The 25,556-nt window shown below is 38.0% G+C and overlaps 4 protein-coding genes across 5 annotated transcripts; 3 read left to right on the top strand and 1 right to left on the bottom strand.

Moving 5' to 3' along the window:
- Positions 1–3,131: 3,131 nt before the first annotated feature.
- Positions 3,132–5,718, bottom strand: LOC137726722 (uncharacterized). The gene is made up of 3 exons (XM_068465677.1): positions 5,198–5,718; positions 4,668–5,015; positions 3,132–3,835 (listed from the first exon to the last, which is right to left on the bottom strand). The coding sequence occupies exons 1-3, from the start codon at positions 5,525–5,527 to the stop codon at positions 3,338–3,340; spliced, it is 1,176 nt and encodes a 391-aa protein (XP_068321778.1). The 5' UTR covers positions 5,528–5,718; the 3' UTR covers positions 3,132–3,337.
- Positions 5,719–10,925: 5,207 nt separating this feature from the next.
- Positions 10,926–13,159, top strand: LOC137726684 (organic cation/carnitine transporter 3-like). Its single transcript, XM_068465624.1, has one exon. The coding sequence runs from the start codon at positions 11,015–11,017 to the stop codon at positions 12,560–12,562; it is 1,548 nt and encodes a 515-aa protein (XP_068321725.1). The 5' UTR covers positions 10,926–11,014; the 3' UTR covers positions 12,563–13,159.
- Positions 13,160–13,750: 591 nt separating this feature from the next.
- Positions 13,751–16,795, top strand: LOC137726761 (malate dehydrogenase-like). 2 transcript variants are annotated; one of them, XM_068465719.1, is made up of 7 exons: positions 13,751–13,907; positions 14,818–14,976; positions 15,054–15,229; positions 15,323–15,600; positions 15,872–16,007; positions 16,132–16,243; positions 16,604–16,791. In XM_068465719.1, exons 1-7 carry the CDS (start codon positions 13,865–13,867, stop codon positions 16,696–16,698), a joined length of 999 nt encoding a protein of 332 aa, XP_068321820.1. In that variant the 5' UTR covers positions 13,751–13,864; the 3' UTR covers positions 16,699–16,791. The 2 variants fall into 2 exon arrangements, with proteins under 2 accessions (XP_068321820.1, XP_068321821.1); XM_068465720.1 differs by lacking the exon at positions 13,751–13,907 and adding an exon at positions 14,393–14,587 and having other exon boundaries at positions 16,604–16,795.
- A 2,038-nt stretch (positions 16,796–18,833) lies between these two features.
- On the top strand, positions 18,834–20,772 carry LOC137726183 (organic cation/carnitine transporter 3-like). The gene has a single exon (XM_068465065.1). The coding sequence runs from the start codon at positions 18,909–18,911 to the stop codon at positions 20,499–20,501; it is 1,593 nt and encodes a 530-aa protein (XP_068321166.1). The 5' UTR covers positions 18,834–18,908; the 3' UTR covers positions 20,502–20,772.
- The last annotated feature ends 4,784 nt before the right edge of the window (positions 20,773–25,556 follow it).

The raw sequence follows: 25,556 nt of genomic DNA, 5'->3' as shown, positions 1-25,556 counted from the left end.
TTCATAGCCTCAAGCAATATTTCAGAGATAGAAAAGTTAAATGAGCAAATGAGAAGGGAGTTTGAACTGAAGAATCTCGGTGAAGCCAAGAAAATATTGGGAATAGAGATCACAAGGGATAGACAAAAAAGTTTGGTGTGTTTGTCTCAGAAGCAATATCTTGAGAAGTTGTTACAGTAGTTTGGAGTAACAAAAGACACTAAGCCTGTAGGAACTCCATTAGGTGCTCACTTCAAGTTGAGCAGTCAACAATGTCCCAAAACTAATGAAGAAAAATGAAGATGAATGGTATTCCATATGCTAATTTGGTTAGAGGGTTAAGAATGCTATGGTGTGTACTTGTCCTGATATTGCATAGGCAGCTGGAATTGTTAGTAGATTCATGCATAATCCTGGAAGAGAGCATTGGAATGTTGCTAAGTGGATACTAAGGTATTTACATGGAATGAAGGACAAAGGTATTTGTTTTGAAAGATGTGATGAAGGAATTGATAAGTTCTCAGTTGGATATGTGGACTCAGACTTTGCTGGAGACTTAAACAAGTGAAGATCGACGACTGGGTATGTGTTTACTATGGCAAAGGGTCCTATTTCTTGAAGATCAATATTACAACCAACGGTGGCATTATCAACCACAAAAGCAAAATACATGGCGATCGCTGAAGTTATCAAAGAAGCAATGTGGACTCTAGGGTTGTTAGGAGATTTAGGTGTAGAACAACACAAGTTAGATGTATATTGTGACAGCCAAAGTGCCATTTATTTGGCCAGATATCAGGTACATCATGCTAGGACTAAGCACTTTGATGTACGATATCATTTTGTGAGAGAAGTGGTAGCTGAAGGTGAGATTCGTCTAAAAAAGGTTGCTACAAAATATAGTCCAGCTGATATGTCGATAAAGGTGGTTAATGTGGCTAAGTTCGAGCACTGCTTGGATTTGGTGCAGTTGAAGCAAGTTTGATCTTGATGCCTCGTTATGGATTTCATGCCAAGATGGAGATTGTTGGATTTGGCATTAAATCAACTTGCCTAAACTAAAACAAGAATCAAACAAGGATTAGGATATCTTGGACGCAAGATATTTGGACTTGTGTTTCCTAATTTTTTTGGGATTTAGTTTTAGTATAGGATTTGGTTTCCTATATTCTAGGGACTTTGTGTAAACCTATGACATCTATTAGTATAAATAGATGGATGTGGGATAGAGTTTTGGGTGTGAAAGTTTTTGAGAGGCTTAAGTTTGTATACTTGAGAATACTTTATGTTTGTGAGTTATCTTGTATTTGTTGGTAATCAATAAAGTTTCCGTTGTTAGAGAGATACTCCTATATTGGAGGAACTCTGAAATCATTATGTTTTGTTTATTGCTTGATTGGTTTTTGGTTTAGTTTACAACAGCGCCTAGACAACATTAGGTGGAGATTTTTAAAACAGTGGTTTTTGTTAGAATAACATGGTGAGGTTTCTCTTCCCGTTCAAAGAGTTGAGCAAGAAAACTCCCAGCCTATCCCAAATTGAATTTGGTTGAGTTGTCCGCATCAAACAACAGACACTACCAACCTATCCACTCCAATCCTAGCCTAATCAATCCAAACTACCAAATCCAACCCTAGGCGGGCCACCAAACGTGCCCTTAATACTTTTCTCTATATGGATAACCACATAATTTAGAACAAATGCAAGCACTCTATTCCAATCAGTTTTATTAATACTTTGCACAAATTCTTAAATTGCCACTGGAAATTCACTCATGTCACAAATTTTCACCTGAAGGGGATTTAATTGTAATCAACAATCTATCGTTAACTTAGTCAAAATTTCGATTAAAAAAATTGAAGCAGTGCATGTTTTGGTGACCTCTTTTGGTGGCAGATTGCAATTAATTAATTATAATTCAAGTAATACATTGCTTCAGTTTTTCGTTTTCCATTTTCAGGTTGCAAATTGCACTTTGGTAAAACTATAGGTGGCAAATCAAAATGTTTCCCTTATTACTTGTCATGGTGAAGAGATATCGAGTTTTGGATGCATCTAACGAGTTGAAATAAAGGTTTGTATTTGAATGAAGTTATGGACTATTTTGAAGCTTTATTTCCTTGTGAAAGATGTATCTAACTACAAACAAAGAAAGGTTTTTGCGAATTTTGCCTTGTGCGTTCAAAAACTTAGAATCGACTATGATACTATTTATGTGAAATATTTTATCATTTGGAAAGAAACTGGAGTGCAGCCCAAACCAGTTAGCAGTTCTATGCATGGATCTAGCTAGTACGTATATGTACACTATACACACTTTTGACATTGTGAATAACATCACACATTTTCTTATGTCTTATGTTTATAATTATGGTATATGGTTATGTTTGGTCAATATGTTAGGCATTCTTGGTTTTTTTGAGGCACAATACTTTAGGGAACATGGTACAAACAAACTTCCCAAATTTACAAAGTTTTGTGCGTGACTCTCAAGAACGAAGGCTAGCAAATGACCTCTCCATCGATTGACGCTAGACCATTGCCCATTTTCATCTTGAAGGAGGCCAGCCATATCTATTTATTTTTTGTTTTAGAGATTTTAAACCATGGATTCGGTGGGCTTCATGCTTGGACCTCCTCATGACAAAAGGGTCTTAAGTGTCTGAAGGAACCGAAATTTAGTCAGCCGAAGGAAAAATAAAACTATATATGGGCTACTCGATCTGTTAGATTAGATAGCCCACCTGAAATAAGAAAGTTAAACATTTCATGTTCTTGATTGCCACTTTTCTTGATTTTGACTTTGCCACGCATCCATTGTGGAAGGACAATTCATCATTTCAATTTTTTCTTATCAAACCACCAAATGTAAATTTGGAGAACTTTAATGATTTTGTGTACAATCACATTTATTGATTACATTTTTTGTACTTATATATAATGAATTTAACCTGTATTTAGAGAATATTAATTATTTGCGTACACATTTCATTTGTTAATTGCATTATTGATCGCATCTACGTATATAAGAGACCTGATTAGTGATTATGGTACAAATAGATTAAATAAACAAAGGCCACTTCCTAAATGCTTTAGATTTAGAAAGAAAAAAAAAAAGGACAATGCATTAGATTAGAATACAACAAGATCCCTTATTCCACCCCATGCTTGAATTTGTCATTTTAAGCTTACTTCAAACCCTACTACATATTACATAATACACTTGAAAAGAAGAAGAAAAAACCCCCAAAATATTACATCGCATTAACAAAGTGTACCCACCAATATTTTTGTAATTAAAACCAAACTAATATCCTAGTAATTAAGCTCCATCAGTTCGTGAGTAGACAGTTAATGATCATGGTGATGGTACAGTACTATCAAATATATCAGCAGGAGCAATGAAATAGTCCATGGAAAGCCCTGGTACATTAAACACAACATCATCAATGCTCCAAGCTTCTTCCATCCTAGTCCTTGTGTATGCCATCGACACCTCGCCACACCGGAAAACTGTGGCGATCGAGCGGCCCTGATGAGCAATGAGCACACCATCCACATCCCTATAGTCAGCAATGCTGCTTCCTATGGTGGTCTCCCAGTACACAGTTTCATTTTCTGGGGTTTCCACTCTGGTGAGGTGTGAGTCCTCTAAGTAGATGAGGAGGCCACTCTTTTGGCAAAAATATCCATACAATGCATGCCTGATTACTTCTGCAGGACCCTCACTTCTTTCCATCACCGCGGCTCGATCGGCGGAGACTTTTAGTACAAAGCAATCATCGTCTCCGATTCTTTTCTCTCCCAAGCATTGTGCTTTGGAAAACAAGCTTGCTGTGCTCTTTGGATCTAGGCCCTGCAAATTAAACATAGAAATATTTGTCAAAATTCTGAAATTATGAGTATATATCACCAATGTATACTTCATTTTGACTGAATGGCTCATGCACATTCTCATCGTATTATTGATCTCTTTTAATGCCTTTTTATCTTAGTTGAAAGTATTTTCTACAAAGTATTGATCAACCAATACTAAGTATATATATTAGGTAACAGTATTTTTCTTTTTTTTCTTTTTTTAATCGAAGGGAATTTTTCTTAAAGAAAAAGAAAAATAAAAAGGAAAAAAAAGGAGGAAGAACGAAAAAGAAAGAGCATGTAGGTACGCTGCACCAGATCCGGCAGCATTTACTAAAGTGCAAAAGAAAAAGATAAAGCAAGAAATAATACAGAGGCACTTTAGTTCAGCATATGTGGTAATCCCAAGAACAAGATGTACATAATACATATGACCGGTATATGACGTAAGAACGGCAATCACGTGCCATTCTTAGGTCGCTTTGGAGCTGTACCAAAAAAAAAAAGTCTGTAGGGCAAAGCACGCGACAGTTTCCCTATCATTGTCAGCCGAGTATCATTTTATTGGGATTGTGATTTGTTCCTCAATCTCTATCTTTGTTTGGTAAAGGCTATTTCGAATAATTGAACGCTACGGTTCCTTCTCTTTATAGTCCAAAATCAAAAGTTGTTTATGCCCAAAATCTTAATAGAAATCATTAATATGTAGCATCCTAAATTTACGATAAAATTTCTTGCATGTAACAAGAGTATATTTTTCATTTTAACATTATTTAGTGGTATGATTTATGCAAGAAAATTATTGTGAGAGGAACACTGTATATGTATACCTGTATGAGGCGACGCAGTGGGCGCTGGGGGCCTTTGGCTGCATGAGTACCAAGCCAAGGAGTGTGCCTCCAAACCGTTTTGCCATCACTACCAGCCACCACCTTGTTGCCTCCAACGACCAACTCCAAAGACCACATGCCAGGCAACATTTGCCAAAGAACAAAGCACCCGCTTTCCCCACTTCTTGTTCCCGAAGTCTTCACATTTCTTCCAGCAGAAACCTCAGTTTCACAGCAAACCATTTTCACACTCCCACTTGCATACATGTTTTTGTTACACTTCTGTTGCTTCAAGCACCCCGTGGCTGCCAAGTACTGCTGTATAATGTAATGCGCTATAGAAGTTTCCTACACGTTATTTAACAAAAAACTAAATTAACTAATTAATTACTAACTAAAACAATATATACCAGAAAATTAAGAGAAGATTCACTCATGCATATGAGGTTCTGTGTTCAACACCCCTCTATTCATGTATCGCCTGTACAAGATAATGACAATGATAATATAATGTGGGTTTTTTAACTTACAAATGGGATGTCCTTAATGTGAAGGAGGTGATGATCAACTGGATCATTGGCTTGTGGAATTGGAGCAAGAGGACAGCCTAAAACACCAAGCAAGTGCCTCAAGTCTTGTCTTTTGGCTGGAATAGTACCACCACCCCCATATCCTGAGGCCGATAAGTTAGTCCCGGGACTAGGAGGGCCACCCTTTTGTACCCTAAACCATTCACGTATGACTTCCCAAGAGCTCTCCTTTTTGCCACCTTCCTCTTGCATTTCGGGGTCCGGCCCTTCCATGAGCGGCGTCAGTGGCTGTGGACACCATATCTGCTTCTTCCTTGCTTTCGAGGCCATAGTTACTTGATATGGAAGATGAAGATATATGGTTGAAGAGAAAGATGGAAAGAATGAAGGGATTAAAGTAGGGTTTGGGGTTGTGAGGTTTTAAAAGAGAGGGAGATTATGTTATATGAAGGTGGGATTGCAAGAGAGTGAGAAGGGGATTGTTTGGGGATGAGAGAGACAAAAGGGACAGCTTATCTGTCCAACGGCAGAGAATGGTAGGGTTATAATAAAACCACACTATCGCATGTTGGCCTGTCTATTACTTTATTCTTGCTCTCTTTAGGTCTCTCTCTCTTGTCGTTTTATTTCTATATTCATTATTCTCTTTCTCGAGCTGCTCAAGCCTCTCTCTTACCCAACTGAAGAGAGAGAGGGTATGTTCGGATTGGCCCATCTCAAGTAGTAAAAGACCATAATGCCCTTTCCAAACAAGTTATGGAGTATTATTTCTGATTCTGGTTTTTGGCAAGTGCAATCATAAAGTTGCTAAATGGTATATAGTTGTAGTACGAACATAATGACACAGCTCTTGGTAATACACGTCGTAGTCTCATTTGTTAGACTAGACTATTGTTTTTTTTTTTTTTTTTTTTTGTGTAAAAAGACAAATATTTTAACTACGCGAAAGAAATTCGAACTCGAAAATAAGAAGAGTAATACGCTTCCTCGTTAAATGCATGTATTGGGAACTTGGGAGTACTTTTTTTGTGAATTTACACAAGGTTATTATGGTAAGTTGGTAACACAGGCTGAATGACTGCAGGCTTTGCACCCACTCCCATATAGGACAAATCTACCAAATCTTCTTTTACATGTTAATTACTCTCTCAGATCAAATTATCAAAATCAAATCCAAAAACAAGGATCTCGTTCCGCTTAGCTTAAGCACTTTAGTCCTCGGTATCTGCCTCTCATCTTTTGATTCTTCTCTCGGTCAAAACACTAAACACATGTTCGCAGTTTCCAAAATGGGCCCCACCCAACCCAAGAATAATATAATTTGTCAACGTGGCCGGCTGTGGAGCCCTGATGGAATAGTGGGGAGAAGGTGGGGCCTACAAGAGTCGGGCCGGATGCTGGTCCCAAATCCAATTAGGCAAATACAAATGAAATGATATAAGCAAGTGGCAGGTGGTGGTGGTGGTGGTGGAAGGTCGGCATCAAAGACAAGGGAATTGAAATTTGAAGGGTATATGACGGATTGAGGAGAGGTTGGGTGTGTGTGAGTGGTGTTGGAGAGGCGGATGTGATGGGTTTAAGGTATGGGTGATCTTTCAAGCCAAGCTCTCTCTTTGTTTGTTTAGATTATATTGGGAAAGGTTCAAGTGTGGCTTTCAGTTGTTGGGAGAGGTTTGTAATTGCCACGTTGGCTTAGATCCTCAAGGAATTGTGCATTTCAGCCCGTGTGGCATATGAATTTGGGATAACAAGCTTGTCCATCATTGTCAATGTCCGGAGACGTTTGGATCTTTACTCAAAATTTGTATCTCAATACTAAAAAATAACTACCTAGGAACTTAGGGCTTGGGTTCTTTGATCTTTGGTCCATAGCTTGGATCCTTATCTATAGTTTGTTAATGCCCATTCCATTGGTTGGGAATGAAAAGGAGCAATCCTAAATATATGTAGGATTGACAAAATACACACACACACACACACACATATATATATATGAACAAAACAATGGAACGATCATTCTATACGAATATAGAAATGTCATTATGCTGTTCAATCCAACAAACCAAAAACCTTTTCCTTATCTATAGTTTGTCACTGCCGGTTCTATGGGCTTTTAGTGTTTTTATGGTAAGTTTTTTGTTATCTCAAATCCCACCCCTCCACCTATGGTTTTGATGAATTTCTTTATTTCTCAATTTTGAAATGATAAGCTCCACCATTAATCATAATGCAATAACTATTATTATTACCATTTTCACCATCATGTCGCCATCATCACCTTACCATAACCACTCCTCCACCCCTATAGCCACCACCCCCGTCACTTCCATGAGCATTATCGCCAACTGTACTATGACTACCACCGACACTACCATGATCAACGACAATCCTACTATGACCACCACTGTCACCATCTTGACCATGACCGGCACCTCCACCACCATCATCACCACCGTCCCCATCCCTACTCCTCCACCACTCCAACAACACCCTGCCACCACAATGACCACCTCTATTATTATTGATGTCACTAAAGGCACCAACTTTACTACCATCATCTTGCTAACAATTACTACGTGACACTTTCACCACCATCGTTACCACTACCACCTTATACGATGTAACGCCCTGCCCCAAAATAATTATTTCGGAAAATAATATCAGTGATAAGTCCAAACTAAACTCTTGTTTAGTTAACTACCATTAAACACAATTCTTTATGTACATTTATTAATCACAAACCAAATCTATAACCAAAGTTTACTTACCAAAAACATAAGATGAACCTTCATCTTATTCACCAAATTTCTTTTCATAATTCAAATTCCCAACAAAATTTTTTCTCAAATTATTTAAGAAATTCTTAATTTCTCACAAAACCTATAGCTAAATTTATTTGACCAAACAAAGGTTAAATTTATACTAAACACCCAATCCCTTTTCTTCTTTCAAATTTTCGATAAAGGTTTATCTTAGTTATTTTTAAGGTTGCAAATGACTACCGTTAGACTGTCTACGTACCCTTGAACGGGATCAAGCCCTTCGTAGTTCACCATTCAATTTTAATCCATTTCCGATTATATTCCAAATAAACGAAATATCCAACTTTAGTTCTAATGATTGAATCACCTCCAATGGATACCAAATTCGTATTTAGAATATATCCAAAATTGTACAAAATGGTAGCATCGGCCCACTGGCCACGCGCCACCGTGGGTGGCGGTTTCCGGCGAGCAAAAACCCCAAATTCCGGCCAACACTAAAAATTACCAAATTTTACAGGAAAGTAGATCTCAGTGAGGGGAGAATTTTTTATACTTGTGGCCAAATCCAATTTGTCCGGGAAACACCCCAAATCTTCCTCGAACCACCGGAAAACCCTAAAAATGGGTTGTTTCAATCCATCACTTCCGGTGCTCCACCGCCCCTAAGGTGGTTTGGGCTTTGTTCTTGGGATAAGGGAAGTTCAATGGTGGTGGAGATCGAAGGAATCCATTTCAAATATGGTGGATTGAAAATATAGGACCCTTATACCCACCGGTGCGTTTTCACCAAATTCAAACCATTTTCATAAATTTTGGGGTGGAATGGATGGAGGCAAACACTATTTTCAAAGTATGGATCATTTTGGCACCGGTACCGTCGTTAACGGTGACAAGAATCGGAAAATATGACCGGGTCAGATCGGCGAGTCATAGGGGATCCGGTTCTCTCTTTCTTCTCCCTCCTTTCCCCTCCTTTCCTTGTTTTCTGATTGTACAGTCCCAATCCCTCCCCTCTCTCCTTTCTCTCCTTCCCCTTTCATCTTAGCCACCCACGTGGCACTCCCATTGCTCCAGATTTTCTAGAGCCTTCTAAAATAAATGGAAAAATGACTATTTTGTCCTCAAATCCAATCGTTAATAACTTCTTCGTTATAATTCCATTTCAAGAACGGTTTGCGCCTACGCTCTCATGAGATCAAGCTCTATTCGAAAATATAAATGGTGACCTCGAATGGTCTATAGATTTTAATTAATTAATTTCGAAACTTCACTCTTTGTAACTAGTTTAATTAAAATCTAAATTCAAATAAATTAATATAAATTCTCGAGAAATAATATAAAATCTCAATAATACAAATACGTAAATTATAATAATTTCCGGAAACAAAATTTTAAAATTCCTTACTTAAATTTGCATAACCATAAATCAATTTATTTTTTATTTTCTCCACATATTCATAATTATGAATATCTAATTTATATATTTAAATTTTCAGGGTATTACATAGGACCACTTTATCATGGTCATCATCAACATTTTAATAGTAAAAATTTAGGGAATTGTTATTAACACTCCAAAAATCTCATTTTGCACTCCAAACTTTCTATAATTAGAAAGAAATAAATTGGTCATTAAATGTCTATGACAATCCATATAATCTAAAAAATTATAGTATTGAACTCTCTAAAATTATGCAAAAGTTCCACAAAAGTGTATCATAAAAAGCATATGAAATATTATGGAGTTTATTTTCTTTTTTGGCTGAAAAATATTATGGAGTTTATAATAGTCAATAAAAGTCTACTTACATGGTGATATAAAAAACTCAACAAAAGTCTATATAAATCTTAATACACTACACCCAAAATATATTTATTCTCAACTTTCACTACTATAAAAAGTCATCAAAGGAAATATGCACGTAAAGCAATGTCTAACAAACTAAGGGAAATTTTGTTTGAACTCAACAATTCTTCATTTATATCCAACATTCTTCTACACTCTGCAATTTATTTTAATGAAGTTTTGATTCTCCTTGCTAACAATGATTTTATGTGGTCTCGCTCTTTCGGATAACTTTATGTGGCTTTGCTATTAGATGATGATCTATTGTAATCATCGATACGAATATGTTGCGTCTAATGTTGTGTAATAGATTAGTATGGGTGCCGTGCGTAGTTTTCATATATGCGGTAGCCATTTAGAGATTTATTATAGTTGTCTTGTTTGAACAAATTAGCTCCAAATCATTTTCTTAATCACTAAAGCATGATGCCCAACTAACACCTCTATTTATTTGAGATGATCAATGAAATATCAATCTATCATTTTTGTCAAAAATTTTCTTTTATGATTCTCCCTAGACTGGCATTTATTCCTAAAAGCTCTCATGCAGAGTAAACCCACAAACCACATCAAGATATCTTGTCTTCTTCCTCATGACATTATCATTCTCTCCTCTGGTCAGGGAAAATGAGGAGGTATACACTTTTTATGGTGCAAAAATAATTAGAAAGAAAAAAGAAATTGAACATGTGGCACATTCTGATTCTGCCACATCTGTTTTGTGGCTTGACCCAAGTGCCTCTCTCTATGAAACTCTGACTGAATAATATAGACTCGTCCCAAAATGTGATCTAGGTCGAAGCTCACAACTTGTAATTCAGAATTAGAATAATGAACAAAAATATATCTTAGAAAATCAGAATTTATTTTTCCATTTTCTTTTGTATGATCAGTTGGCCTCTTCGTTATGCCAAGGGACATACAGCACTTGAACTCTCCATCTGCTACTTGTTATTGTACACGTCATATCTACTGACAACAAACGTTGTTGTTATTGGTAAGGACAAGATAACAAACTTAAATATTGAAAGTGAAGGTGCACACCTTGTACAAGTGTCTACGAAGAACCGATGCAATGCAAGAAGACTAGTAGGTTTAGCGAGTCTGTCAAAAATTAGTGTGTCGTAAGAATATGTGGGAAAAAATAACTTAAAAGAGTGAGTTTAGCGAGTCTGTCAAAAATGCTCTAGCTAGCAGCTATATCTAATGGCTGATCCAACCCCTTTTGGCCTTGATCCAAACATGGAAGACCCAGAAACTCTGAGGACCAATCTCCTCAATTCCTTGGATCAAATAATTGAGCAAAATCAATCAAGTTTTGGGTGGAAACAATTCCTCCAAGCCATCCTTGTCTCTTTGGCATCACTCTTTGATGGTCAACAAACTTTCATCAGTGTCTACACAGATGCAATCCCTACATGGCACTGCTCCACCACCACCACCACCTCATGCACCACAAACTCCAACATCTGTGACCTGGCCGACTCCGATTGGTCCTGGGATTCAACTGCCTCCACCACAATCATATCTGATTGGAGCCTCCAATGCTCTAGCTCATTCATCAGAGGCCTCCCTGCCTCCTCCTACTTCTTGGGCGGTGTGGTCGGTGGGTTCCTTCTAGGAACCCTAGCTGACTCCTCACTCGGTCGCAAGAAGCTCCTCTTGATCTCTTGTGTAACGATGTCCTTAGCTTCGTTTATCACCATTTTCTCCCCAAACGTTTGGGTTTACTCAGCAGTCAGATTCATAAGCGGGGTCGGCCGCTCCTCAATTAGTACATGTGTTCTTGTCTTGCTTATGGAAAAAGTTGGGAAGAAATGGAGGCCTAGAGTGGGAATCATGCAGTTTTTTTTCTTCACTCTCGGGTTTTTGTCACTACCACTGATTGCTTATCTCAACAGAGCTAACTCATGGAGAGCCCTGTACTTGTGCACTTCGATTCCTGCAGTTTTATACTGCTTACTGCTTCAGTTCTTTGTCAGCGAGTCTCCGAGATGGCTGTTCATGAACGGTAAAAAAGAGGAAGCTGTAGCGATACTGTTGAAATCTGCCGGACAAAATTACCCAAGTGAGTTAAAATTGTTGTTGGTCTCATCTCATGAGGTGGAGGTCGACTCTTCAAATACCAGTAATCATCCGTACAAGTCAATGAAGGACTTGTTTGCAAAAAGATGGGCTATGAAGAGAACCCTAACGGTAATGGTACTAGGGTTTGGAATCGGAATGGTGTACTATGGAATGCCATTAGGGGTTGGAAGTTTGGGGTTTAACATTTATTTGAGTGTTATGTTTAATGCTTTGTTAGAAATACCCTCGTATCCAATTACTTGCATTATATTGGAAAGATGGAGTAGGAAATTTTCAGTGCTCGGATTTTGTTTAGTGAGTGGAATTTGTGGAATTGTATGTGCAGTTGTAGGGCAAAAGGGGGTGAGAATTGGGTTGGAATTGGCTTCTTTCTTTTGCTCACGAACGGCTTGGAATCTGATTTCTATGTTCACAGTTGAGTTGTTTCCGACTTGTGTGAGGAACTCTGCTACATCTTTGCTGCGGCAGTCTTATGTGTTGAGTGCTGTTTTTAGCTCGATGTTAGTTTCTGTTGGGAGCAGCAATGAGTTTCTTTCTTACGGCGTGTTTGGATTGGCTATATTTTTTTCTGGATTTTTTGTGGGATTTTTGCCGGATACAAGAGGTGGAATGCTTTGTGACACCATGGATGAACAAGAACGCAAAGAGAATATGATTTTGAGGTGAGATTTTGGGATTTTGAAGTTAGTTTATTAACAATTTTATCACTTGGATCAGTTTATTATAATAAAACCAGATCTTGGCATCTTGGTCCAGTCTGTGAGTTAAATTTGGGCAAATATTTTGGCATGTGCCCTCCTGTGTCTGTGGATTTGATTAACGTTTTAAATAAATGGTCTCCCAGCTTCATCAAAGTAACACGCTATCTGTAATTAATTGCAAAGAATTTTTCATTCGCATGGAAGCCTGGCCTCCATATGAAGAGAGCAGAGCCCTGAATTTGTAACACATGGGGAGATTGCAAACTGGGACGTACCTTATGTCCCCTACTTTTATTTTATTTTATTTTTAACAAACGATATTATTTACGCTAATGGAAGGAAGTGAGTTTAGCTTGCTAGCAATAATGTGGTTCAATTCGCCTCTGGCGAGAATACTGATCGGATGGGATATTGTGAAGGAGAGGAGGAAGAAAAGGATCGGATGTAACGGTAAAAATCAAAGCTTTGCATTTTGGACAGTTTTAAGTCCTTATATGTGATTTTATTAAGGGTTAAACTTGTGAATAAAATTTTTATTAAGGAGTGGTTGGAAAAATAAGAGACAAAGTGGCCATATTTACACTCATTTTTTTATTTTTAGTTTTCATTATTAAAACATCTCATTTTGGTCATTGAGATGTGAAATCAATAGAAATTGTTCCTAAATTTGTCCACCATCAATCATTTTGGCCATTCAAGGAAAAATCTTTGTTAAATAAAAACTAAAAATACAAAAATACCTTCAAATCTTATAAACTATGGTGTTTAGGGGTATTTTTGTTCTTACCTTATGAATTTTTTTAGGAATAATCAAAATGATTGAGGTGGACAAAATCAGAGACCACTTCTATCGATTTTGAACCTCAAGAATCAGAATGAAGAATTATACCAATCTCAATGATCATTTTGAACAGAAAGCCAACAAAAATTAAAACAAAAGCCAAACATGCCACAGTGACGCGGTCATTGAGATGAGGTCGTTATAAGTGGATATCTCCCACTAGTATTTGCATGGTGACTATTTCTAATTTTTGCTGCATAACTGTGTAAGTTGACAGTCTCACTCTGACCTTCTATCATCACGCTTATCTGATTATCTTGATCCTCGATTCCCGTCATTGTAATGTTCACCTCCTCATCTCCTTCTCATCTATAAAACCACTCCAATTATTTTCAACAACCTCCTCACTCCTGATCGCCATTTTCCTCACTCATCCACACTCCTAATTGCACTCATTTTCTCTATCCAGAACCACTCTTTGCAACAATGGCAAAAAACCCAGTTCGAGTTCTTGTCACTGGTGCCGCTGGTATGATCATCTTTTCAAAATTAACTTTCTTTTTCCAGTATTTTTCCCTGTTTGGATTGAAATAAAATGTGGATGTACTGAGAAGAATTCAAAATTTTGGTTATATGCATTTGATATTTGTTATGAAATCATTAAATTTGGGATTCTAATTCATGATCCAGAAAACCCAAATCTCCTCCCAAAGTCTAGCACCATTATTTAACTTTCCAAGATTTCATATTATTACTATTATTATTATTAATTTCTTGTATTCCTTGGTTCTGGAGGAGGCCAAACAGAAGGACATGTTCTTTTCTTTGGAATATAATTATTAAGAATTCTGTATTTATAAATATCTTGTGGACTTTGTTTTGGTATCTGATTGCTTTGTTGAAGAGGTGTCTCTGTTCGCTGTAGATTCTTCTTCTCATGGATGGTATTTTTAGACCTCTATAAAAACTTAGGGTTGGATTATTTTGATTTTAACGGGAATTGTTTGTTGCATATCTGTTTGTTTCTTGAGAAAATGGAGAATATTGTAGCACTGCTTCAGAAAATGGAGAATATGAATGTGGTACTGGTTCAGAAAAGTTTGGTTGTTCTGTTCACTATTGCCTTCTTTTGGAAGCTCGTAAAATACATGTGGAGCTTCTTGAGTATGGAGAAGGATCCTGTGATTGTTTTGGTCACTGGTGCTGCAGGCATGCCATATATTCTCATATCGATAAACCAGTCTTGGAAGATTTCTTGAATTTATAGATAATCTTAATGTCCAATTTTATGATATTGAAAATACTTGCCATACCATTCTAATAATTGTTTGTCAGCTTTTTAGGGTTATGAAAAGGGTCATGCTTTTAAATGTAAAACTTGTGTTCCGAATTCCGAATTCTTGAAAACTCGCTGAAGGTTCATACTTGATGTTGAACAGGGCAAATAGGGTATGCTATTGTTCCGATGATTGCGAGGGGGGTCATGCTAGGCCCTGACCAACCTGTAATTCTGCACATGCTTGATATTGAACCAGCAGCTGAAGCCTTGAATGGGGTGAAAATGGAACTAATTGATGCTGCCTTTCCTCTTCTCAAAGGTAAAGTCTGATCTTGAACGCATAATACTCCCTTTGAGGATCATTCTTATTAAACTTTGCCGTATACATGTTTGTAGGTGTTGTTGCTACAACAGATGCTCAGGAAGCTTGTAAAGATGTCAATATTGCAGTTATGGTCGGCGGATTCCCACGGAAGGAAGGTATGGAAAGGAAGGATGTGATGTCAAAAAATGTATCAATCTACAAGGCTCAAGCTTCAGCACTAGAAAAGCATGCCGCTTCAGATGTCAAGGTGAGAAGCAGAACGAAATACGTGCATACCACATTACTTTTTTATTATCTTTTATTATCTAAAGCTGATGCAGTTTCATTGCTTCTACCATAGGTTCTAGTGGTTGCGAACCCAGCAAACACTAATGCACTCATCTTGAAAGAATATGCACCTAAAATCCCAGAGAAGAACATCACATGTCTTACAAGATTAGATCATAACAGAGCTTTGGGACAAATCTCCGAGAAGCTAAATGTTCATGTTGGTGATGTAAAGAATGTTATCATCTGGGGAAATCACTCTTCAACTCAGTATCCTGATGTCAATCATGCAACTGTCACCACTAGCAGCGGAGAGAAACCTGTCAGGGAACTTGTGGCTAATGATCAATGGTAACTCTAATTTTTCTGACTCTAAAATTCATTATAAATATTTTGAAATGACAAAATGCTCAAATATAGAACATGGAGAATTTTGGGTGTTCGAAGCTAGAAACTTGTCCTCTCCTTTGCACAAATTCTTCATCCAGTTTGATAAATAGAAAGGGCCAGCATGAAATGGTGTCTATTTGTTGTTCAACTATGGAAGGACAAAATTTCCTACCTTTCATTCATCAACTTACTATTTTGTGTCACTAATATGCTGTCATTTTTTTTTATTTAGGTTAAATACCGAGTTCATCACCACTGTGCAGCAGCGCGGTGCAGCCATTATTAAGGCTCGGAAGCTATCCAGTGCATTGTCTGCTGCCAGTTCTGCTTGTGATCACATACGTGATTGGGTTCTTGGGACTCCTAAGGTTGCTTGCTATCTTTATCAGTATTCTTTTCTTTCAAAGCTAATTTTTTTTTTTTTTTTTTTTTTGTTTCTTCATATACTTTATACAAATTTAATATTTCTTTGCTTCTTTGAATGTCATCCAGGGGACATGGGTTTCAATGGGTGTGTACTCTGATGGTTCTTATGGAATCCAGCAAGGCCTAATCTACTCCTTCCCTGTTACATGTGATAAAGGACAATGGTCAATTGTGCAGGGTAAGTTATAAGATCATATCTTCCTTCAGCGATCAAAATTCCGAGTGTTGAACTCAAATCATGTTTAGGCAGCAACAAATTACTGTCATTAAGGATAATCAAATATCTTCATATCCGAGAAATGGTTCTGGAAAATAAAGTTGGAATAGATTCAAACGCATTGAGCTGATGCTTGTCGTTGCTGAAAACTTCATATTTACGGTTCATGGATAGATTTAACCATGTATCGATCCCATTTGATATTTCAGCATTCAATATTCTGAAGTGTTTAAGACATTTTCTACGTAAAAACTCATCCTCTATATGAGGCTGTTTCTGTGCACTCACCAATTGATCAACTTTTAATTATTTTGAATGCAGGACTCAAGATTGGCGATTTCTCAAGGGGAAAGCTAGATGCAACTGCAAAAGAGCTCATCGAGGAGAAAACATTGGCCTATTCATGTCTCAATTAATGTTGAACGTTTCTTTTCTCATGGAATAATGGTAGGAGGGACTCAATAATCCATCAAATAAATTAAGAACACAAAATTGTTATTCAATGTTAGTTTTTCTTTGGTAAGATTTGTTCATCACATTGCATGCATGATGCATATATGCTCAAAACAATAACTACTGCTATATACTCATAACATAAGACCCTATTTGAGAAAACATAGGATGTGATTGGGGGTTGATCACTTAGGGATTTTTTTTCTTTCTATACAATGATACTGCGTAAAAGGAAAATGAACACCATACCTCGGGTGCAGGGATAAACACTCTTAACCATTTCAACTACAAGTCACTTGGATAACCTTGAGATTTAGCACTGGGATTTTTTTATAGTAATTTAGTAAATAGCAAGTGGGACTTTGTGTTGATAAATTTCAACACTGGTACTGTGCGGCGCAATAGCCAGTAAACAAAAGGGAATAGATTGGATTAGTTGGCTTCATATTTTAACTGCCTCTACTGCATACAATATTGTGTTGCTGATTTACACAACAGAGTCTTTCCCCACATGTGTGAGGATCTGTGCTTGCAACCTCATTGTTTAGGCAGGCCTTGGTGTTTGTTGTCGGGACCAGTGTTTAGTCCATTGCCAGTGGAGCTCCAGTTTGTGTTACCATGGACCAGCAAAATTATATATCCAGTGGGATATACAAATCATATTTTTCTCAGTAATTATGCAATAAAATCCCAACAAAATCATATATCCAGTGGGCTGCAAAGTATATATTTAATAATAAAAGATTTTGCTAGCTAATTTGCAAGCGGTGGTGATCATCTTGAAAACCAAAAGCTCAAAACCATTGAAGGTTGTTCCGATTAAGAGGCTATGCCAGAGTGTTGCTAATTAATTTAATTTCATCAATTTCGACCTACCACCCTTTTTTGTATGTTTCTCTTCACGAATGTTGAGCCTTGCGATTTTCAACCATTAAAACGTTTCCATGTGCAAGGCATGATTAGGTATAAAATTCATGTGGTCTGACACACATTGCCATCAATTTATTTGCATTAGAACTAGTTTTCTATTAATATTATACGATCTGAGCTTCAAACAATATGTGTCTTGTGTTGCTGTGTTAGTATTAAATGGACTTCCAAATATTCAAATCCATGAAATGATCAAATCTACACTACGAATATTTAGGTATGTATAAAGATACAAGTACTTTTTCCAACAATAAATCTTGTTTTCATTGTGGTGAGAACAAACTTGCTTGCAACGGATTCATACTCTTATTAATCGTTTTTATTTAACCCATTACATGACTTGTCACGTGATAAGTAAATAGAGAAATATATGCTAAGATGGGTTAATAACGTGAGATATACTTAACTAACTCCTCACGTGCATGTCAGGACCTATTGACGACCTAACATTTTTTCCTCGTATACAAGCGTCATTATCCAAACCGTTAATTATCTAAAGATCATCTCTTAGAAAATCTATTTAAGGTGAAGATTATTTTTAGTCATCCATATTTGTTGAATAAATAGATGATTCTGATAACAAGTAATATCATCGTGATTTACCGTCATCTAGTTTGATTTGTATGAATAACTAAATAGTATTTAAATCAAATAGAATATTTTTTAGAGATGATTTTTACATGATGACAAATAGAATAAATAATTCAAATTATGAAATTATATGATTAAATGATGTCATGAAAATTTGACTTGTAAGGAGCCAATATCTAGTAACGTGAGCCACATTGTGCGCAGCCGGCTAAAAACTTCATACTTTACACTCAATTGGATGTTTGCCATTTATTATCGCACCTAGACTATTAATATTACATGTGATATGCTTGAGAAACGATGATACATCTCTTTCTTTTATATCTGTATGATCCAACTTTGGTGTGTCTTTGTACTAGCCTACCGAATTAATGAAACAGCTGTATGATACATCGTTTTTTATTCTTTCACATCTTCATTTATTTAAATGGCAGTAAGACAATAAGCTACATGATCAATGACAATTGACAACTAATTAACATTATCCACGACAACTTTGACAAAGTTCGCCCAGAGTTCAAACCTTTTTTTTTTTGTTTTTTGTCAATTCAAACCTTTTCTTTTTAGCTCCGTTTGTTTCCTCTAGCTATATAAAAACCTTAATTGTATTTCACCATCATATCTCAAACCTTTTCTTTTAGCTCTGAACCAAATGGCCGATTCAACCCCTCTTCTCTCCGAACCAAACTCGGCTGAGCCAGAAACCCCTCTGCTCCACAAACACCTCCCATCCCTCGACTCCATCATCGAGCGGTGCATCGGAGATTTTGGATGGGCCCAATTTCTCCAAGCCATCCTCGTAGCATTCTCATGGTTCTTTGATGCCCAACAAACATTCATCGCTGTCTTCACTGACTCTGTGCCAACATGGCACTGCACCCACCTCACTGAGCTACCCAACTCATGCAACTCAGCCTCCAACATTTGTCAACTTCCTCAAAACTCATGGGCCTGGGACAGGGCCAAACACACTTCCATCATCTCCGAATGGGGCCTCGAGTGCTCGTCGTCACTCATCACGGGACTGCCGGCCTCAGCCTTCTTCATAGGCTGTTTAATTGGCGGGCTGACCCTGGCCTCACTTGCTGACACCTCACTAGGTCGCAAAAACATGCTCTTTCTCTCATGTCTCATCATGTCTTTATCCACCTTCCTCACTGCCTTTTCCACCAACATATGGATGTACTCCGTCCTCCGATTCATCACCGGGTTTGCCCGTGCCACCATCGGTACTTCCGCCCTTGTCTTATCCACAGAGCTCGTCGGAAATCGTTGGCGGGGTCAGGTTGGTGTTATGGGATTCTTCTGCTTCACTCTAGGGTTTCTCTCCCTCCCAACTATAGCATACGCTCATAGAGCTCACTCATGGAGAACACTCTATTTTTGGACCTCAATCCCCACATTATTGTACTCGATAACGGTTCATTTTTTGGTTCGTGAGTCACCAAGATGGCTCTTCGTGCGAGGTCGAAAAGAAGACGCAATTGAAACCCTAAAATACATTGCACCCGTCAATAGTACTACAACCAAAACAGCACTTACCTCGAGCTTTATTTCGAGCTTGTCCTTTGAGCATGAAACAGGGAACGTCGATCTCTACTCTGCAATCAACGCTTTGGTGAAGCGAAAATGGGCTTTTCGGAGATTGTCCGCGGTTATGGCAATCGGCTGTGGTATCGGAATGGTGTATTATGGCATGCCATTAGCTTTGGGAAGCTTGGAATTCGATCTCTACTTAGGCGTCACACTCAACGCCTTGTCCGAATTGCCAGCTTCATTAATCGCATTATTTTTCATCGACAAAATGAACAGAAAAACCTCAATCTTGGTTTACACTGTTCTTAGTGGGTTCTGTAGCATCATGTCCGTGTTAAAAGGTATCCATCCGATATGGACAGGGTTGCAAATAGGGTTCGAGCTGGTGTCTTTTTTCAGCGCATGCTTGGCTTTCAATGTGTTGCTTCTATTTACAATTGAGCTATTTCCCACTTGCGTGAGGAACTCGGCTCTTTCGATGGTGAGGCAGGCGGTGGTGTTAGGAGGCGTTTTTAGTCCCATGCTGGCGGCCGCGGGGAGAGACAACGGTGGGTTCTTGTCGTATGGAGTGTTTGGGGTTGTGATTGGGGTTTGTGGGTGGTTTGTGGTTTGTTTGCCAGAGACAAGAGGGAGAGGAATTTGTGATACGATGGATGAAGAAGAGTACAAAGAGACAGCTGCTTGTAATGCGGTTGGTGATCATGTCTAGATTGATTTCCCAACTAGTTGGCTCTTTGTCTTGTAAGGCCTCTTAAAATATCTAAGGTTTGCGTTTTTGAGTGGCGGATGACATGTAGAGGTAGAGTTTGGTTTGAATTGTCTTTGTAAAGGAATTTTTTGATATAGGCGCCTCAGTTTTGAATTTTCTAGATTAAACATCCATGCTTTTTAGTGATTTGATTAAACTTTTTTTGTCATAATTTTGGTGCTATATGCACATTAGACCGTAACACTTTTCCTATAATCTAGCATTTTGATTACACTCTCCTCCTTTACAGATAACTGTAAAAAAAAAAAAGTTGGTTGGATTCAATTTATTTTCACAATAATTCTACAATTTAGCCATAATTATCTACGATTTAAGATATTTTCTTTCCAAAATAGTTTAAAATATTTTTAAATCCTCCAAAATCAAACGTACCGAAATAAGTTTTGTTTTTAGTACGATAAGAGAAAATAGGATTGAGAATAATATAAACATACCAACACACAATGTGTACAAAATGAAACGTACCAAAATAAAAATAATGTACCAATATTAACAATATATATCAAATCAAACGTATCAAAATTGCAAATAAACATACCAATCAATGATTTTTGTACGTACACGCAGATAATATATAGGTAATGTATTGTACCTAATAATAATTCGTCAACAACTATACTTAAAAAAAAATACCAAAAAAATTATAATTTCACAAAAAAAATTGAAAAAAATTACATGGAGCTTTATGTCGATCACCAACTATTTGAAAAAGAAAAAACCATTTGGAAAAACAAATAAGATTAAATGTTTGCATAACATAACAAAAAAAAACATATTTGGAAGAAGAGAAAATATAGTTTAATTACTAATATCATCACTAAATAAGGAAAAATGCATCAATGCAGATAAAATGATAAATTCAAAAATTATTTTAATTTTAAAAAATAGAGGTGACTAAGGGTAAAAGTGTTTTAATTAAATTTTAAAAAGGCACAGATGTTTAATCTAAATAATATAGAAAAAATGTAGGTGTAAGATCTCACATCGCCCAGGAGAGTGATCTTTATATGTATATTTTCATCCATACCTAGCACAATGCCTTTTGGGAGTTCACTGGCTTCGGGTTCCATAAGAACTCCGAAGTTAAGCGAGTAGCGCGCGAGAGCATTCCCATGATGGGTAATCCACTAGGAAGTTCTCGTGTGAGTTCCCATAAATAAAACCGTGAGGGCATGGTCAGGGCCCAAAGCGGACAATACCGTGCGACAGTGGTGGAGCGGGCCCGGGATGTGGTGGACCCTAAGCCGAGATGTGACAATTTGGTATCAGAGCCTAACTCTGACCGTGGTGTGTCGACGAGGACATCGGGGCCCTAAGGAGGGTGAATTGTAAGATCCCACATCGCCCAGGGAAGTGATCCTTATATGTATATTCTCATCCCTACCTAGCATGAGGCCTTTTAGGAGCTCATTGGCTTCGGGTTCCATAAGAACTCCGAAGTTAAGCGAGTAGCGCGCGAGAGCACTCCCATGATGGGTGATCCACTGGGAAGTTCTCGTGTGAGTTCCCAGAAACAAAACAGTGAGGGCATGGTCGGAGCCCAAAGCGGACAATATCATGCTACGGTGGTGGAGCTGGCCCAGGATGTGGTGGACCTCGAGCCGAAATGTGACAATTTGGTATCAGAGCCTAACTCTGGCTATGGTGTGTCGACGAGGACATCCGGCCCCTAAGGGGGGTGGATTGTAAGTGTCGACGAGGACATCGGGTCCCTAAGGAGGTGGATTGTAAGATCCCACAACGCCCAGGGGAGTGATCTTTATATATATATTCTCATCCCTACCTAGCATAAGGTCTTTTGGGAGCTCACTGGCTTCGGGTTCCAGAGGAACTCCGAAGTTAAGCGAGTAGCACGCGATAACACTCCCATGATGAGTGACCACTGGGAAATTCTCGTGTAAATTCCCAGAAACAAAACCGTGAAGGTGTGGTTGAGGCCCAAAGCGGACAATATCGTGCTACGGTGATGGAGCAGGCCCCGGATGTGGTGGACCCCAGGCCGCAATGTGATAGTAGGGGATTCTAATTTTCCCTTAAGAATAAATATAATTCTCATGCAAATTTAATTGTGAAAATTAGATTGTCATCCTTGAATATGATCTTCTAATACCCTATTTTGTTATTTAAAATTTATAATTGACATGTCATCAAATTTGTGCCACTAGGAAAAATCGTAAAGATGTGATCGGGACTCAAAGCGGACAATATCGTGCTACGGTGATAAAGCAGACCCAGGATGTGGTGGATCCCAGGCCGCAATGTGATAGTAGGGGGATTCTAATTTTCCCTTAAGAATAAATATAATTCTCATGCAAATTTAATTGTGAAAATTAAATTGTCATCCTTGAATATGATCTTCTAATACCCTATTTTGTTATTTAAAATTTATAATTGACATGTCATCAAATTTGTGCCACTAGGCAAAAAGAAAAAATTTAAAGAAAGTTTAATAATTTAATAATGCCACAAAACAAGAAAACATATTTAAAATATAATTACATTAGTTAATTAACAAAATTAAAATTAATGAAAAAAAAATGAAAAACTAAATAAGCTCCACTAACCTTATTCCCCAGTTCGCATCACATTCTCCAACCCACCATCCAAACTCCACTAACTTAAACTCCAGCGAGAGCGGCGACTCCCCATGCGACTGAACTGCAATTGACCCAAACAAGTTCTTGCACCCGCTCCGAATAAGTACTCGAATCGCAGAAACTCCGACTGGTTGAGACAGGTTATGCAAAATCAACCAGCGACCTGCAACTCTCTAAATTAAATTGGGCTTGAAGCTAAACCGGCCTCCCCCGTCGAGAGAGTTTGCCGGAGGAGGAGGGCGGATTTGGTCAAATATCATACTAACTTCGCTCGACATGGCGGGGTGCGGTGCTTCGTCAAATTTGATTTGCAGGTGGCGTGCTTCGTTAGATTTGATTTGCAGGCAGCAGGTTGGAGCAGCGATGGATTATTTCTGGGTTAAGATTGCATCTCGGTGGAAAAGGAAGTGGTCGTGGGATTGGGGGACTGGAGGGGGAAGAGGAAGATGGTTGTTTATTGTTTAATCCTTTTCATTGGTGTATGTTTTGTTTAATTAACTAATGTAATTATATTTTAAATATGTTTTCTTGCTTTTGGCATTATTAAATATTGAACGTTTTTTAAATTATTTATTTTGCCACGTGGCACAATTTGATGATATGTTATTAGAACCAGGATCCTGGCCGGATCCCTTCCCTAGGGATTCTAGGGATCATGCAATCGTGTTCGTTTATTGTATATCGTGCGACCAGTTTTCGTTAGGTACTATTTATATTTGAATTTTAAATTTTAAATGATTTATAACCACACGATATACGATGAACGGACACGATTGCGTGATCCCTAGGGAATGGATCCAGCGAGGATCTTGGTCCATGTTATTAAACATGTGGCCCTGTTTTTGCCACGTCAGTAGTTAACAGATAAAATAACAGAATTTTAACGAAGATCTGACATTGCAACGAATTTGTAAATTGAGGTATGTCATTATAATGTTTAAAACATGATGTATGAAATTGTAACGCGACCCATAATTGAAGTAGTTTTGTATAATTTACCTTTTCGTTTATTTGTACTTTCCTAGATTCTTTCCTATGTAAAACCTCTAGAGTTCGAATCCTCTTTTGAGCAACAAAAAGAAGGAAAAGGATCCCCTACGTATCCATTATGTGGGGATCTTAGGATTCTCATATCTCAGCCGTTTATCTTATGTCTTGCGATCAGAAATCATTTGACTTATTATTTTAAATTAAACACAAATAGTACATGACGAAAACCTATTGCACGATAGACGATGAACGACTGAGATATAGGGAACCTAGGATCCCCACATAATAAATCCGAAGGGGATCCTTTTCCCTAAAGAAAAATGGGATTTGTTGTTTTAGGGTGGGATGGGGATAATGTGTTCAGTCCCTTGACCATCTACAACCCAATAAAAATTTGGCTCCGCTTAAAACCATTTTTAGTTTTTAGTTTTCGATTTTGTTTGGAACAAATGAGAAATACAAGAAAGAAAATAAGGACAATCAAAAGCGATGAAGGATGGTGGGAAGAAAGTGGAAATATGTACATGGAAAAACACACAAAATTTATTTATATATACTAAAACTCAAACTCCCCTGGTATTATTTTAGAGCAGTAAAATGGCGAGAATGCCTCTAATTTTTTCCTTCCTCTTCGTTTTAATGTTGATTTTGTACATTGATTTGACCGTTTTGTCCTTGTTGCGTGCACATCTCTCATTCCTCCGCCTCTAGTCCGTTTTTTTTTCTTTTTCTTTTTTGTGGGTTTTGCTCTGCTTTTTCAGTACGTACTTTCCACGTGTTGATCATCGGTAGTGTTTCAAGATTTTTCCCTCCTTGTTTCGTTTTCAGTCCTCTCTTTGTTTACTTTTTCCTTTCGTTTTCTACTTCTCTCTTTAGCCTCTTTTTGTTTCGTCTTCAGTTTTCTGTCTTCATCTTCTCATCCTTGGTCCAGCGCTCCGCACTCCGCCTTCTTGTCGTTTTCTGGTTAGTTGTGTGTCTTTTTGGTTGCCCTTTTTTTTTTTTTATATATATTAATTTTGTATTTAGAGTTAGGTATTTTGTTTGAATTTGGGTTTTATCACATCCCCGCCCGGGGGGGCTACTTCCCGGGCCCGCTCCACCACCGTAGCACGATATTGTCCGCTTTGGGCCCCGACCACGCCCTCACGGTTTTGTTTCTGGGAACTCACACGAGAACTTCCCGATAGGTCACCCATCCTGGGAATGCTCTTGTGCGCTACTCGCTTAACGAGTTCCTACGGAACCCGAAGCCAGTGAGCTCCCAAAAGGCCTCGTGCTAGGTAGGGATGGGAATATACATTTAAGGATCACTCCCATGGGCGATATGGGATGTCACAATCCACCCCCCTTAGGGGCCCGACGTCCTCGTCGGCACACACGCGACCAGGGTTAGGCTCTGATACCAAAT

This window comes from Pyrus communis, chromosome 2 (assembly GCF_963583255.1).
Source record: "Pyrus communis chromosome 2, drPyrComm1.1, whole genome shotgun sequence".
NCBI classification, from domain to species: domain Eukaryota; kingdom Viridiplantae; phylum Streptophyta; class Magnoliopsida; order Rosales; family Rosaceae; genus Pyrus; species Pyrus communis.
The sequence above is the reverse complement of the archived record's forward strand: the minus strand, read 5'-3'. Positions and strand labels throughout refer to the sequence as shown.